The sequence below is a fragment of the Cupressus sempervirens genome, chromosome 9, assembly GCF_028749045.1.
Source record: "Cupressus sempervirens isolate cs-2001-9-10 chromosome 9, ASM2874904v1, whole genome shotgun sequence".
In the NCBI taxonomy this organism is placed as follows: domain Eukaryota; kingdom Viridiplantae; phylum Streptophyta; class Pinopsida; order Cupressales; family Cupressaceae; genus Cupressus; species Cupressus sempervirens.
Genome location: NC_143126.1, coordinates 726,710,223 through 726,724,970, shown reverse-complemented (window position 1 = coordinate 726,724,970; position 14,748 = coordinate 726,710,223). Strand labels below are relative to the sequence as shown.

At 36.3% G+C, this 14,748-nt stretch overlaps 1 protein-coding gene across 1 annotated transcript in view; it reads left to right on the top strand.

Moving 5' to 3' along the window:
* The first annotated feature begins 346 nt into the window (after positions 1-346).
* The window catches only part of LOC149540774 (uncharacterized), a 127,682-nt gene continuing 113,280 nt past the window's right edge, over positions 347-14,748 (top strand). The window contains exon 1 of the mRNA XM_089802739.1: positions 347-448. Coding sequence (XP_089658865.1) covers positions 347-448 — 102 coding nt within the window. The remainder of the gene's footprint in view (positions 449-14,748) is intronic.

The window sequence follows — 14,748 nt, the reverse complement described above, 5'->3', positions numbered from 1 at the left end:
AGAAGAGACTGCCATGGAGGTACCTGACTTACCAGTACCAGAGACAGCAGAGAGCTAGAGTATGTTGGGTGTGCACTTGGATGTAGTAGGATCGGATGCAGTAGTTACGGTGGATGCAACACTTTTAGCATCACCTAAACATGACAGGGAGAGTAGAGCGTAGAGGTTGAGCACCTACTTGAGTACGCGGTTCCACCGTACTCCTGTACCTCGGATGGCTTGCATGCAGACACCTATGCGGGATGAAATTCCAGAGGGAGATATTCAGTAGGAATAGGTAGCGGAGCCAGTTCAGGATGAGGGACTGTCGCATAGTGTTGTTGAGCATATGACAGAAGTAGTAGAGATGGCTATGGGTGTACAACAGGAACATTTAGTAGTGCGGGAGACAGAGATGAGAGAGGTGTTTCTTGCTGATGTAGCAACTCTAGCGTCTTGGGCTCGCCAGGTGTTAGCTTCGACGGAGACTTAGGCATTGGACTCAGTTGTGAAGGAGTTGGAGAGAGTTATATCTTTTATGAGATTGGGATGCCTAGCTGCCTTTACTGTCTGCTTTGAGGAGTAGAGATGGCCGAGTGTAGAGACTGCAGAGATGTGGTAGGATTGGGCCACGACGAGAGATCCTGATATGGAGAGCCAAGTATAGGTTTTGATTCATGAGGTAGTGAAGATATACAGGGAGGCATATTACATTCTTCGAAGGAGCCAGGCAGATCAGATAGTAGCTGAGAGAGCTCAGGACGAGTTAGCTGCTAGGTTGGCCTTAGAGAGGCGGCCTGGGAATCCGAGAGGGCAGTCTTGTTGGATAGACAAAGTCATCTATAGAAGTTGGCAGCAGAAAAGGAACAATTGGAAGCTGAAAAGGAGCAAGTGGTAGCTGGAAAGGAGAAAGAGTTGGGGAAAATTGTAGACATGATGCAATCAACTCTAGAGCTTCAAATGAAGGCAGAAGTAGAACTAAAAGTTAGGAAAGAACAAGTCTACAAGCTACGGGTGGAGCTGAACGAGTTAAGAGTGTAAACGACCAATACGCCAGGGACGCATCCCTCTGTTTAGTATTAATATATTGATGTACTTGGGTTATTTTGAGTTTTGTTGTATTGTCATCTGGAGATGACTTTTCTTTTTGGGGGGGATGATGTTGGTAAAATTGTCAATTAGTTGATGGGGCCCTTCGGGATGGTTCTTGTTATGTAGCCAACGGGACCTTTGGTAATGGTCATGTAGCCGATGGACCCCTTCGGGAAAGTTATTCAGAAAGTATATATACATCCTTCAGGATTATTGTAAGAATCATGAGAAGCATTATGTAATCTCTTTGGCATATGCGAATAATAAAAGAGTACAGCTGTTAATTCTGATAAAATATTGGTCAAAGGGCAAGATATTAAAGCATCCAAATTCATTGGGGGAACTTGGCAGATTATTTTGGGTTGCGAACATAAACCAATGAGTTCCAAATTATACAGTCAGAATTTTAAGGAAGTTGATATAGGTGTAAAGGTAGGACAGGCTCGGTAAATTGGTTGTGCAAACATTTACCCAAACCTTCATGCCGTGGGTGGAGCAAATAATGGAGGTGAATATTCTATGTGAAATTTATGTGTATGAATTTTCTACTATGGCCAAATAGTGGCATCAAAATTATTTGTCTCCAGTCGATGCACATGGGAGTACAGAAAGAAGAAATTGAACTTTTTTTAAAAATAGTCAGATTCTTCATCAGACAGTGAAGAAAACTCTATACGCAAGTTGGGTAGCATCGCTAACTTCATTGAAGCCTTGTGAAAGCAGAAAAACTTGAGAATCCTTTCATTATTGAGGGAAAAGAGTACAAAACTACTCTAGTAAGAATTCCAGAGTTGATCGAGAGCTCTACGAAGAAACCGTAAATTGCACCAGTTGTGGTATTAGAATGATGGGCTAAAACAAAAAAATTGGAAGCTTGACACAACTCTAGATTCAAAAGAAAAGATTCTATGCAATTCTTTGATATACTAGGCAATTGCAAACAAGTTCTATTCACCACCTCAAAAAATACAAGGTAGGAGAGTTTTAGTGTTAACCCTCTAATCGGTTTTGGGTATTTTAGCAATAAAATCGAGTAACAATTTTGTGCGAATGCAAGAAGGCCGAGTATTTTGTTTGGGGTTAATACGATTGAGATACATAATGTAAGAATAGTTATGTCGAGAAAGGTCATATCCTTTTTAGAGTATTACATTCCAATATTTTGGACATGACTAGGAAGATTGGCATCAAAACCAAACGCCAGTTGGCTATATTAAATTTTTGTTATACTCTAAAGAAGAACCATGAATATCTCAGTAAGCTTCCAGTGGACAATGTAATGCTAATGAGCAGCCTCTCTTTGCCGAGATTCTACAATCGTAATGGTAACACCCACTGTGCAGGCATCTTGACCGTTATTTTAGGGTAGATTGACATCGTGCATGAAGTTCGGGAAGCAATTGCCAGTTGGTGTATGTAATGCCAAAGAGAGTTGGTTGAAATATTCTCGCATCGATACTTTAGTATTAAGGTTAAACGAAATAATTTAGAAACCCAATGTTTCTCCTAAAAGCCAAATATTTGTTGTGGAAGCCGACACAAATTGGAGGGATTTATGTGTTTGCTAGGCAAACAAAGTTTTTGCGGAGAGGCATAGATGAGATGAAACAACTATGAATGAATTTTGGAGAGTTCAAGGAACTGGCATTGATGCATTGCGTGCTTGACAAATGGCTTGTTCAGTAAGAAGCATGAGGAAGATGTCCAATTATTCTTGCTGTCCAGGGGTTTCTCAAATCAAAAAATGACTGAACTCATTTGTAAGGCCTAACATCTAGCAAGGAATTCCAGTTAGCATCACAGAGGCTAACATAAAAGTTCGACGTAATGGGATCATCCAAGAATTGACATTACCAAAGTCGTGTATGTCTAGTTGGCAGAGTTTACCTTGTTAAAATATCACCGAATTTGGACCCATAATCTTGATGGGTATTGCCATTTCAGGTTCGACAGTATTACTCCAACTCACAAACAAAAATCTAAATGTGTAATGCAATAGCAATGACAATTAATTTACACCTTGGTTTATGGTTCTAATATCATGATGAGCAAGATTATTTTAAGATATTTTGTAAATTTGAAGCAACTCAAGGACCTTCTGTGATTGTACTTGGTGGACGGGTAAGAGTTGTGAGCATCATCCTTATAGCTGGGCACATATCACTCTAGTTTAGTATGGTGAAAGCTACAGGAGGCTGATAGGTTTAAAAAATGGATTGTATGGTTTGAGGGCAAGTTTTTTGCATTCAAATGACATGAATTAATTTTGGCCCAACATTGGTTTCATAATTTCTAAGAATGCGAAATAGAAATTGTTCATTGCATGAGAACGGTTGTAGGATAAACTTTAATACTCAATCATTGAAATACGATTCTTCAAAGAAGATACCAAAACGAAGACCATGAAAAGTCTGAAAAAACAATATTTTCTTTAAGGAATTTAATGACACTTTTAATCATGAACAGCTAAGGGATTCACAGAAAGAAAAGGAATTGGGAAATTGGTTATATCTTCTTGGATTACAGCTAGACTCCATGAACTCCCTAGATGACATTCTTGCTAAGTTGGAGGAATTAGAAGCAATAAGGGAAGCTACTTCAAATATTCCAATTCCTTTCCTTTATAAAATATATACACTTTATTACTTAGCACATTCCTCATTGTTATAATTTCTTATTAATTAATTTTTTCTATTATATTCTTATCGATAATAATATATAAATTAATTTCTTCTATTATATTCTTATATATATATATATATATAGACACACACACACATCCCTTATTAAATAAATTTACCAATATATTTATGTTGTTTGGATTTAACTATATAATACAAGTATATTTCATAATAAAATATTTCACAATTCATCATGTTATAGATATGACCAAACTCATTTCATATATGCTAGTCATAAAAATAAATATTAAACAACTTAAGAAATAAGAAAAAAATATGCATAGCTTTAAGTAATAGTAATTCTTTAAAGCATTTATCCTTGCTAATTCCACATGCACTGTCTTATCTTATTCCATGATTTTTTAAATTTTATTCTAAAATATATAGTTATTAATTTCTTTTTCTTTTAATATTCTTCTTATTTTTCTCCTTAATTTCCTCCGTCATTTTCTCCTATGTTTATTTCCAATTTTTTAAAAATTTTCTCATGTACGCAACATTTAATATAGCCATATTCTTTGTTGATAGAATAACTTTTATTATTTATTTCATTCTTTCAATGTAAACTTTTTATTCCATTCACTTCCATTTTTATCTCCTCTCTTGGTTATCCGTTACCTTATAATACTTCAAATCCTTGATTTCTATTTCTATTTATTAAATGGTTCAACTTATCTACGTGAATATTGGTGGCTATATTTAGGGAGGGTTTGTTTAGTTGTGTTTATTAAGTGACTATTTCATGATATTAAATATTATTATATTAATAATAATGATATATTGAATTATCATGAATGTTTGTTTACTCCATATATAGTATAGGTATTTATAATCAATATTAGATTATAACGAGTATTAATAATGATATACGTTTATTTTCTTAAGATATATTTATTATTATCATTAATATTATTGGGCAATATTTGAGCATTGCCTATTTTTTTCATAATCATTTATTTGAAGCATTAAAAAATAAGAATTCAGCACTAAGAAACAACAATATATTATATGTTACATATATTCATCATGTATTTTAAAGAAAAAATATATTTGTGTATATTTGCGCATACATCAACTATGTTTTATGACATCGTATTTTTTGTATTTAATTCACATTAAAATCTCTAAAAACAGCAGAAAGAATGCAACTCTTTTTGAAAAACCTTTAAAACCCTAGATAAGATAAGATAATGTTATTAACATCCAATAAAATACCAACAAGTGGCTCCAAGGGACTGCTTGAAACAAAGCAGTAATACAAAATACAGTAGGAACACCAAATGGTGTTTGGGAAAAAGATAGAGTAGAATACAAAGAACTAGAGCAAGAAGAAGCCACCAAACCAAACAACCTAGTTCGTTTCTTTGAAAAACTAGGAAAAAATCTAAAATTGATGGATAAGCTCTAGGACAAGAAATCCCATGCGATCTCCAAGGACCCCTAGAAGCTCTAGAAGAAGGCTATTACTAAGTGAAGGATCTATCAGGTCTCACATCCTTGGTAGAGCCAAAAGGGAGATTTAATGTCTGCTTGGTACCTTGTGTGGGGGGGACTTCTTTAAAGAATGAGGCGATGAGTTGATTGGAGAGTTATCTCCGAGGGTACAACCACTACAAAGTGAGGTCTCGAAGCCTCCTTGTCTCCTTTAGATAGAGCACAGGGCACCTTTGATCAATAAATCTAAAAATAGCTTGGAGTCTCACCTTTGAGTCTCCTTGAATAAGTAGTAGAATTTCCTTTTGATCTTGTCATAAATGGGGCAGCAAAAAATGAGGTGAGTCTCCTTCTCACCTCCCCCAGGTCACAAATATGGCAGATCCTATCCTCCCTAGGAAAATGGTGGTTGGTCTGAGTGAGGAGCCTATGTGAGACTACTCTAAATGAACCAAGAGAGATATGAAGAACATGAGACCAGCCATAAGATAGGTACGAGGGGTGAGCAATGATCTTGTCTTGTAACTTGAGAAAGTTCTCCGCATAGAATGCCATCCTCAGGTGAAGCCCCTCGAGTAGACTAACCCAAGTAGTGAGAATATACTGTTTATAGATGTTCATCTTGATATGAACGTTCAACTCTTGTTAGGGTGGCAAAAGATGAGACGGGGCATCCAGGGAATACTAGAAAGGGGGAAGGCACTTGATATCAATCCCAATGGAACCCAGAGAAGTCGATGCCTGGGCGAACCAACAATGAGCCCACCCAGTGGAATCAAAGTGAGCAATAGCCTCTAAGGAGCACTAGGCTAGGCAAGAGTATTTGTAACATCCCTCAAAGAAGTTCATGAAGCACTTCAGGTGATGTAAGAAGTAAGAACCAAACTAAATCAAAGATATCACCAAGTTTGAAGGGATGGACCCCGAAATCAGCAAGGACTATAGTGTGTAGAGTAGACTGTCTACATCTAATAATATACCAAAGGAAAAGAGTATGGACTTGCTCCACTGAAGTTTATTTAAACTCTAGTAAAGACAACCCCCAAACAATAGACCTATAGAGCATAGTCGGTTTAATCAAAGTGTCGAAAATCAAAAAATCACTGAATCTCTTAGAAATAGAGTATTATTGGGCCATAATAAAAAACAATGTGGAATTGGTGTGGAAGTAGTTTGTTATTTTGTCCCTTGGTTTTCTTTCAGATCTCTAAAAAACCCTAAATGGAGTAGGGGAAAAAATTGTCACCAACAAAATTTAGAAGGAATTTAATCATCCTAAATTGCAGGGGGCATGTGAGATAGTGTCGAAGCAGTTGAACTTTTTAAAATAGCGGCTTCGATACGATTCAATGTCTCTATAGGGCTTGTCCCTATATTCTAATGTGAACAAGTATGTAATTAAACTTATACACTAATTTTAAAATTATAACTATTATAGATGGAACGTTGATGAAGAAGCAATCGCCTATAGTTTATAATTAATATTATGGAGGACTTTTAAATTTTAAATTATTATTTACTATTAATATATATTAATAGTTGTATATGTATATATGATTTTATAATTATTATATTTAATTTTATTATTATTAAGTTATTAACATTTGTCTCCACCCAAAACAGTAGTTGCAGGCTAGGTATTGCCAAAACTAGTGGCTTGGTAATCATTTACTTCAATTGAACAAATGCTTTTTGTTGCATTCTATTGAATCTATGCCATATATAGGACTTTACTAATTTGCATTAGGGTCCGTTTGGTTGTTGGAATATGATTTGACAATTGGCTTTTGGAATCGTGGATTTGGGATTCTGGAACTTGAAATCCAGATTATTGTTTTGGGAATTTGATTCAGGACTGTTTGGTTCACCAAGAATTCATTATGAGAGTACACATTTCTTTCATTTGGTTGCACATTTCTGGAATTGGAATACCAATGAGAATCTAATCCAATGTTGCACCATATCAGACCATAGTGTGCTCAATTGTCAGAAGTACATACAATTACTTTTAATGTGTTCAATGCATAAATGCTTTGATTCACGATCAACTGTAAATGCTTCAAAAATGACATATGCATACCCTAACCTGTAAATGCACATCAAAATTTCAATGTCAATAAAAAATCAAATGAGTCAAGAAAATCACAACAAAAGGATGGAAAACATACAAAGAAAATCAATGATGAGGCAACCATTGTAGACTCTTCCAGTGGGCGGTTGAGTTTTCATAGAGAACAATTGCTAAAAGATAGAAAATTGAACATGCTGCTAAAATGATAAGGGATTATGCTAAGGCATTAATATGTTAATGGAGAGGCTCATAGATATCCTACCTTACAGACCAAATTCACCCGACAAAATTATAGAGACCAGAGATATGATAAATGATGTCGATTCGTTGATTGCATTTTTCAAAAAAGGCCTACGTAATAAAGGAGAAACTATAGTCTTGGTGGAATCCTATAATGCATATATCCCTATGATAGATGAGAAGGATAGAAAGTTAACTAGAATGTCTTGCTGCTCCATTGTTTGCAAAATAGCCACCGCTTCCTCAAGGTGTCACTTAGTGCATAAAGTTTTGATTTTTTGACTCATGGTGTCTACGCTGTAGCCAACTTGTATTAATCTGAGTTTGTGTGTTTGAGATGTAGCGGTACATGAATGCTTGCATAAACCATAAGAAGGGAAGGAGGCATTGGTGTGATGACTGAACAATCTGTTAGAGAAATAGTTCTGGGCAAGCATGACAAATGACAATGCCATAGAGCAAGTTAGCGGTAAACAAAATAGGTCAGATGGACCTCAAAAAAAATCCAATTTAATAATTGTGTAATGCTCTTTTTGGGAAAATTGGAATTAAAATAAGAATTAGATCAATTCTACCTATTTAGATGGAATACCAAAATCCATGTTTTGGGGGGTAAATGGGTATTACTGAATTCTATTTTTTTCCAGTTCCAATTCCAATTTTGTGGACCCAAACAGCAGATTAGAAAATTTTAAGAATTGTAAATGCCAATTCCATTCTAATTCTGGCAACCAAAAGGGCCCTTATGAAATATAAAGCATTGCAATTGCGGAATATGGTTTGATAAACTTTCTTAAATATTGAACTACCCTACAAAACTCCTTACCTCAATTGCAATGAAAGTCTTGGATCACTTCAAAATGGCTTCCACTCTTACTAAACTCCTAACAATATCTTTATTTTTGTCTGATAAATTTTGATCTTAGTTAGTTCATAGGCTTAGCTAATATTTAATCTCAAACAACTATTTGGTGACTACCCTTTTAAAAAGTCTGATAAATGTTGATATCATTTACTTCATAGATAGCTAATTTTTAATACAACTATTTGGCAAATGCCCTCTTCAAAAGTCTGATAAATGTTGATCTTGATTATTTTGTAGGCTTCACTAATATTTGAGCTCAGAATTAGACAACTGTTTTGTGACTGCCCAAAAGTTCACCAAATATTTACTTATGGAATCAGCAATATGAATATAAAGTTATGAACAGTAAAAATCACATTAATGGGTTAAACTCTATTCTATTTGGTTTCTATATCTCTATGCTAGGGAAATGCCCTTAACATTTAAAAGAATAATTTTTATCACTTTTTCTACAATTTTTATATTTTTCTTGAAAATCTGATTTTTTCCAGATCTTTTCCCCATTTAAAAAAAAATCTTATACTTTTGGTTTTCTGATCCCCCACTGTAATAACCCCAATGGGTTATAACTTCTTCCAACACCAAAAATCTTTATACTTCAGTTGTTTGACATTTCGTCAAACACTTTGCAACCAAGGGTCCTCTGACTGATATAACTTTTCAGATTGCTGTAGTGATTCTTGTTTGATTTTCCTCAAAGAGAATGCTTACAAAAGACTCCAAATTGTCTAAACAATGATCTAACATAAATATGCAACTAATTTTGGCAATAGTGAATGCATATATGAGTTCTAATCATGAAAACGATCACCTACAACCAACTGGTATTTTAACAAACAGTTGGTATGCAAGCTAATTGGCTGATAAAAAATGATATATTAACGCTCAAGGACAACTATTAATGACCAGCAATTGTATCTCCTTGATTGAGAATGAATATCCAATACAATATTCATACTAAGTTAGCCAAGACTCTTGGCATTTACAAAGATATAAAAATATGATGATTGTTGGTAAAGTAATATGCACCTACAGCAGCCAATGAAAACTAATGCAATACTAAATATCTAACTTCAATACTCCCCTACAACAGTACACTAATCACATGCATGATTAAATACAACTAGAGCCATGGATTGCTAATACCATTGTGAGGAATGTAAAAATGAATGATGTATCTATTAATAAATGATAGGTCTGATACGAAATGACAATTACAACAGCACTCTATAGTGAAAGGAAACTATGAAAATACACATGAGACCTGGCATATGAAGTCGCCTTAGAGAATAGATGTATTGCAATACCACTGAACAGAAAATAACCTCCTCAAGTGCCCAAGTCATGCCTCTCTAGCTGCCCCCCTTGATTGTAGATGGCTGTAATAATTTTCTTTGCTTTTTCAAATTTGCTTTTTTGGATTGCTTTTTCGGACCTGCTTTTTCGGCCTGCTTTTTTGGACTGTTTTTTCGGCCTGCTTTTTTGAACTATTTTTTTGGCCTGTTTTTTCGGATTGCTTTTTCAGCCTGCTTTTTCGAACTGTTTCTTCGGCCTGCTTTTTCGGACTAGAATATTTTTTCTCAATGTAGCACAAATAGAAGACTGAAGTATCTTCCTCCCAGCTGCAATAATTCAAGTGATATTTCACACCCTCAAAATCGCATACCAATTGAGAGTTTTCATTCTCAATGGCTTTTTTCTCAGTGTAGCACAAATAAAAGACTGAAGTATCTTCCTCCCAGCTGCAATAATTGAAGTGATATTTCACACCCTCAAAATTGCGTACCAATTGAGAGTTTTCATTCTCAATGGCCAGTTGTGACTATTGCAGAAACCCTAGGCTCCACAATGCACATCAACAAACATCAACATCAACAACAACAAATCTGGATGATTAGAATGAAGCTCGGGGTGCCTATTTATTCTTTTTCCTCCACTTTCTCCAGAAGCTTCTAGAACATTATTTTATTTTATCTATTAAGTGACTTTATAAAATATTTTATAATTCAAGTCACTTTATTAAATTAATTAAATATAAAGTTACCTTTTAATATTTATTTATTTGATAACTTTATAAATAATTAACTTAACACCATTTATTTATTTAATTAAAATAATTAATTAGTCATCCTCATAAAATATTCATTATTTTGGACAACCTAATTAATTAAATTAATTAAATCAAATTGCCTCCAAAATAGGGACATGACAGTCCGCCCTTCCTGAAATTGCTTGTCCCCAAGCAATGGCTGAACAATAAACCAATCAATCCACCTGGATCCCAAATGTAGTCATGTACTATACTGCTATCAATCAACACAGGCTTCTGCAATATCCTCTACAATATAACCAAGAGGAATCCATAATCAAACTGACAATTACAGCTCAACCAAACTCCAAAATCACAACTGCCATAGTCAGAAACCCATGAGACACAAACTCTTAGAAAATCAAAACCCAAGTAAAATGGACAAATCAAACTGCCGACACAGTAAATACCATCAACTTATCCCACTGGCCTATATGGAATGTACAATCCAACTCTACAACAATGGTGAACGCTCCCAAATGAAAGTGTACCAAGTATGGAGAATCCACACACTGAACAACTCTTGCAGTCAACACAACTCTGCAGATCACCAGCCACTACCTCATAACCATAACTCCCATGCACTGCTGATGGCGAAAAGACATCACAAGATAAACAGCAAGGAATGGAACCCAAACCAAATCTGCCTACCATCAACTCCTCAACACAAGGATCAAATGCTAACTGATGTACATACCCTGTAGTATAATGCTGATAAAAAGAACCAACCTCAATCAACAACTCACCATGAACAAGTGATACAACCCACTGTGACTGATCACCAGCTAAGTCAGGAGATTTCATAGCCAAAGGAGTAGAATCAATAACAACAACTACTGAAGCATCACTCCCAAACTCCTGCTCTAAGTCATGTATTATCAAGCTGTCAATTGTAGAACCTATCGCCATGTCATGCCCATCACAACTCTCATCTCGAGGCATCAAACTGTCCCATAACTGATGACAAGAACTAGGAGCCAAAGTACATCTTTGTATCATCATCTTATCAACATGGTCATCAAAGGTAAATTGATGAGCATACCTCACAGTGTAATGTCGATAGAATGCGCCAATCTCAGTCAGTGGCTCAGAATGCAATCCAGATGTAACTAACTGCAATCGATCACTAACCAAGTTGGAACTGACTACTACCTTCGAAGACATTGTCAAGGGAGTAGTATTACTAGCAGGAACCATGCCAACTGCCGGCTCACCAACATCACACATGATCTTTGATACAACATCTCTAGTCTCCGTGCCATCAGTACTAGAGGCCACCACCATGTTAGGCATACCACAATAATCTGCTGCAGCGCCCAACTCAACTGAACTTGACTCTAGTGGGAACGAACCCGATATGCCAATGTTAGTATCAATGATGGATGCATCCCCATCTCCACTATCTTTGACAATCTCGACCATGGACATCCTTGGATCACCAGACACCACAGCTTGTGACTGTACATAATCTTGTAAAGATTGCAGTCGCTCTAACTCCACGGTCACCTTAGCCAAATGAAATTGTGACTCCTCGAAAGCCAACTGTGTACTCTCAAGAATCTCAGAAGTCACCTCGAGGTCCTAAGTAAGCTCACTCAACTCAACTTCCTTGGCCAACAATGCATCGTATGCTGTACTCCCCCACTTCATAAGATAATCTCTGTCGACTACCAGCTGCATATAATTTTGTCTCAGAATCCGAATAGCTTCCCATAAAGAGTGGATCTCTGTCAAGGAAAAATAACTGCCTCCTTGCTCATCAATAGTAGGAGAACCCCATCCATAAATTGCTAACAACTGACGAGCAGCATCAAAATGCTGGCAAGCGATAGCAATGTCTCGCTCACTAACTCTCAACTGACTAGACACATGATGGCACTGGCTAGACTGTCTCCTACAAACCTCCTCTGACACACTATCTAAGGGAGTATCCTCAAAGTTACTGGTCTCTAGAGTATTACCAACCATATCCCGCAAATCAACTCCAAAGCTCATGTCAACATATGGAGTATCAAAATCTATAGCACTGCTGTCCAACTCCTCTGTACCAAAAGGAACTGCCAAGGAAACTAAGTCTTCAAAACTGCCCATTGCATCCTCCTGGATATCATCAATACCAATATGATCCTGGGACTCATCTATACATATGCAAAATATGAAAGATTATCAACACATTCCAGCAATAATGGTCGACTGGATATATGAACAAAGCCCAACACCGGTGAATAAAAACTAATACCAACATCAGACAAATTGCTAGCACAAGGAAAGACAACACCGTGCAATCTACTAATCAAATCCATGATAGCACCCAAAATATCACTGCTACCAAAAAGTGATAATGATCTCCAGTCAACTGAATCCCAAATGCCAATATAACAATCTCGAGTCCATATCCATAAACTAGAATTAGCTGGTAACTCAAGCAAACTCCTCGCCTAAGTAATATGACCAATACCAACTAACTCTGCATACCTGTCTGACATTGTCCTTGTATCCTGGATGTGAATGCAAGATGAACTTGCAACATTATCAGCGACCACATATGATCCACCTGTCGCAGAAAGTTGAGTATCAGGAGTGCAAGATGTAACTAAACTCAACTTCATGCCATGCTTATTCCCATGTCTCTCCCAATCCTGTAATGCCAATGGAGTATTTACCAAAGAAGCTTGAGTGTCCTCAAACTCGCGAGAAAGCTTGTCAACTTCCTCCTCCTTCCTCCTCAAGGCATCTAAATAGTCTCTGAAAAGTCTAAGAAGATGGTCACGATCTGATAGAAGATGTAAATAACTCAACTTCATCGTTCCCATTCCTTCCCTAATCGCCTGTAAGTCAACACAAGAAGACTTTCCCTGAACTCCCTTATGTCTACCTTGTAACTGAATCATCCGAATGTGATCCTCTATCATATCCTGCATCTTGTCATGATGAGATAATGAAGTCACAATACTATCTTCGCTCACCTTGAGCTGGCTGGACAAATCTTGTGAAGTACTACCAGTCTCAACCTCATATGACGAAGCATCTAACTGTGCCTGGTACTCTCTCAGCAAAGTCATGAATGCTCAATGTCTGCTCATCTCTGCTAGGTATCTCACCATCATGCACAACAACATCCTCATAAACATTATTTGAACCCACTACGTTGTAGTCACTGCCTGTTGGAACTAAACCATCCCGAGTACCTATGACATCACCCTCTGACGACCTATATACAATTGTCTCAACTTGAGTATCAAGTTGACCGTTACTATCAATTTGCGTAATATCCATTCCCATTACCTTATGAAGTATTGTGTGCCCAACATCTTCCTCCAAGCTAGTCTGATTTTTGTCCTCCCTAGATTCGGCTATATGCTGGTCACCAACTGCTGCAAACTCCTTGTAGAGGTTTCTAGATACCTCACTTGTAGAGACCTCTTGTTCCTCTTTCTCTTTGTTCTATGATGTAGTCCTCTTAAACATGGAAACCATCAATTCGTTCATCCTTTTCTGACTTTCATCCAAACTATTCAAATTTTGTTTAAGCTTTTTCATATCCTTGTCCCACTGCTTCTGGGTACTTGAAGTAAACATGATTAACTAACTGATTTAATGTCCAATCTACCCAACAGGATGGCAAGTCAATAGCTCTGATACCACTATAATAACCCCAATAGGTTATAACTTCTTCCAATACCAAAAATCTTTATACTTCAGTTGTTTGACATTTCGTCAAACACTTTGCAAGCAAGGGTCCTCTGACTGATATAACTTTTCAGATTGTTGGAGTGATTCTTGTTTGATTTGCCTCAAAGAGAATGCTTACAAAAGACTCCAAATTGTCTAAACAATGATATAACATAAATATGCAACTAATTTTGGCAATAGTGAATGCATATATGAGTTCTAATCATGAAAATGATCACCTACAACCAACTGGTATTTTAACAAACAGTTGGTATGCAAGTTAATTGGCTAATAAAAAATGATATATTAACGCTCAAGGACAACTATTAATGACCAAAAATTGTATCTCCTTGATTGAGAATGAATATCCAATACAATATTCATACTAAGTTAGCCAAGACTCTTGGCATTTACAAAGATATCAAAATATGATGATTGCTGGTAAAGTAATATGCACCTACAGCTGCCAATGAAAACTAATGCAATACTAAATATCTAACTTCAATACTCCCCTACAATAGTACGCTAATCACATGCATGATTAAATACAACTAAAGCCATGGATTGCTGATACCATTGTGAGGAATGTAAAAATTAATGATGTCTCTATTAATGAATGATAGGT